This window comes from Atta colombica, unplaced genomic scaffold, assembly GCF_001594045.1.
Source record: "Atta colombica isolate Treedump-2 unplaced genomic scaffold, Acol1.0 scaffold161, whole genome shotgun sequence".
NCBI lineage: Eukaryota > Metazoa > Arthropoda > Insecta > Hymenoptera > Formicidae > Atta > Atta colombica.
This window is the reverse complement of record NW_017259252.1, coordinates 108564-111474: the sequence shown is the minus strand read 5'-3', so window position 1 is coordinate 111474 and position 2911 is coordinate 108564. Positions and strand designations below refer to the sequence as shown.

At 28.3% G+C, this 2911-nt stretch overlaps 1 protein-coding gene across 3 annotated transcripts in view; it reads left to right on the top strand.

Annotated features, from left to right (window-relative positions):
* The window catches only part of LOC108685849 (spindle pole body component 110), a 20881-nt gene that overhangs the window by 10300 nt on the left and 7670 nt on the right, over positions 1 to 2911 (top strand). For 2 of the 3 annotated variants that reach the window (XM_018190847.1, XM_018190845.1), the window contains one exon: positions 401 to 602. In XM_018190847.1, coding sequence (XP_018046336.1) covers positions 532 to 602 — 71 coding nt within the window. In that variant the 5' untranslated portion in view covers positions 401 to 531. Of the gene's footprint in view, positions 1 to 316; positions 365 to 400; positions 603 to 2911 lie in introns of those variants that run through there. The other variant, XM_018190846.1, reaches the window with a different exon arrangement.

Genomic DNA, 2911 nt, shown 5'->3' with positions numbered 1-2911 from the left:
GTATAATTTTATATATAATTATATATATTTATATATATTTATATATATTTATATATAATTATATATGAAATATTTTTTCTCGAGTTATTTATCATTTAATTTGTTATTTTTATTTTCAATGGAACAGATACTAGAACCTGTTCTAATTACGTAGTACATGCTGAAATAAAACTGTGATCTATACAGACGTCACTAATGATTAAGAGTAATTTATTGTGCGTGATGATTTCTCTCTACGATTTCTTAGGGTCATCTTTAGTGACCTGCGTTTTTTTCTTATCGCGGCAGTGCATTCAATTAAACATAGGAAGGAAGAACATTATAGTCTACAGAAATACTGGCATCTTTATTCGTTATCTACGGTGTAAGTTCATTGATTTCCTATTATCTTTTCGACTAGATTTTATCAGTGCCCATTGTATCATCAAAGAGATCTCTTCAATCAACTTGAAGACTAACGCTACCGAGCGAAACAACACTGCAGAGTACAGCTTTATAACAGTTTCCTGGGCAAACAACGCTAATAGGACAATGAAACTGCCTATTCTTTTGACACTCTTCTATTGCTTTTGTGTCGATGTTAGCCACACCAGAGAAATAACGTATGTATCCCATTAATTTGCTTGACAAACGTGCACTCCTTCCTGGTGAAAAAAATGCTCGTATGTTATAATATTTTTAAGAATCTTTTATATTGTGAATGTATGAAAATTTCTAAAAAAATATTTTAAACTTTTATAAATTTTCTTCGAAAATTATAGAATGAGAAATCTTATTAGGAAATACAGTCAAATTCCCCCTCCAATTTTAATAAATTTTAGATTTATTAAAGACAAAAATAAGAGGTGCATATGTTTTTAAAAATTGATTTTTTTTAAGGCTTTTACCTTCTTAACGTACGATTGAGCACTTACAAAAAAACGTGTACCTTATTTTTGTCTGATTTTGATATAGCCAAAGTTTATTAAATTGGAAGGGAATCCAGATAGTAACGTGTCTTGTTGCTGGCATGTTGCTTACTAAGTATGTTATATGTATTGCTACCAGAATTGCAACAACTGAATTCTTATTTGTTGGTAACTTGATGTTTTCACGATAACATTAAGTAATAATTTGCCAGCAATTTGCCGACAACTTTAAAATTATCATCATCAAAATTCATACTATTGCCATTATATTCGTCATGTTGCTATAATATGTAGTATCATATAATGCTGTCATATTGCCAATGCAAATAACATTGACGTAGCTATCTTGCTGTTAAACTGCTGGCAATACATACAAATATTATTGTTTGCATGTGTTACAATAGCGGTATATTCGAAATCATTGAAGACAAATCTACGGTAAGATGCCAGCATCATAAACAATCACAGATTTGTGCAATTTTGCTGAAACATGCTTTGCTATCTGGGGACATTCTGTTGTGTTTCCTTGTTAGAATATTTCAGTATGCAATAGTATGCATATATAGTGAGAAGCAAAAAAACTTTCGGAAAGGTTAATTAGAAAGTATTGATTTAAATGAAAAATGTTTCAAAGAAAAATATTGTAGAATTTAAAAATCTATTGGCTGAATGATATTGATTTGAACTTCGGATGATCTTAAAGCGTAATAGTAGTTAACGTAATCAAGAAATAATCTTAAATGGAAACCTCTACTTTTTATTACATCATATTTTTGCTGATATCGAGAATTTTCTAAAACACTATAATAAAGTATTTTTTTGTTGAAGTACACTCGCAAAATGAAAACAGAATTTCTTGAAATTAAAATATTGTACTAGAAGACTTTGATATGCTTGTGATAATTACAATGAGACCGTTTGATCGTTTCAATGACGGGGTATAAGCATTAAAAACTGCACTTTTTTATACCTATACAAAATTTATGAAAATGTATTTATTTTTGCAGGGCCTAAACTAGCAGTGATATGTTAATAAAAAAATGAGCATGCAATGAAGGAACGTGAAATGGATGTTGTAAAAAATTGTCATAATCTTTTATCGTTTAATTAGGAAAATAGAGCCATGAAAAAAATGCAATTTTCGATTTTATTTGGCATATGGAGGCGACTGGGACGGAGTTACGTATAACTATATAAAGTAGCGACAGTAGCTGTCGATTTTGATGTTGGTGATTACCGATCACGTGATTGTCAGTCATATTGAGGATTTTATGAACCGCTGAATTTGAACGGCATCAAGAGACGTCTCGATAAAAAATTGTTCATGTATAAACATATATAAACATGCAGAAATATTCATAACATGTATAATTATATATGAAATATATCCGTATATCCGTACATGTCTATACATCCTTCTTTCTTTTGTAAAATTACGTTTTAGTGTAATAGAAATAATAATAGTAATGTGAAAACTTAAAAAATAATTAAAAGGATAATTTTCGCATTGTTTTAAAAAAAAGTTTGGAAAAATGTAAAAAAAAGTTGCTCATACATAATTATGCATAATTATACGTAAGTAATTTTTTTACATTTTTCCAAACTTGTTTTTTTTAAAACAATGCGAAAATTATCCCTTTAATTATTTTTTCACATTATTATTATTACAATTACACTAAAAAATAATTTTACTAAAGAAAGATTATGAACATATTTTATATATAATTACATAAATACATGTTTATGAATATTTATGCGTGTTTATGTATGTTTATACATATTTATACATATTCATACATGAAAAATTTTTTACCGGAACGTTGTAGTAGTTTCGCATATAAAAACCGATATTCATAATCGATTCTTATTTTAAGACCGTCTTAAGTAATGACTTAAGTCACTAATACGGCCTTCTGATTGGTTCATGATATTTTAAGATTGTATTTAAGACGGTCTTAAATACGGTCCGATTATGAATACCGATCAAAGTATTTTTAAAATTC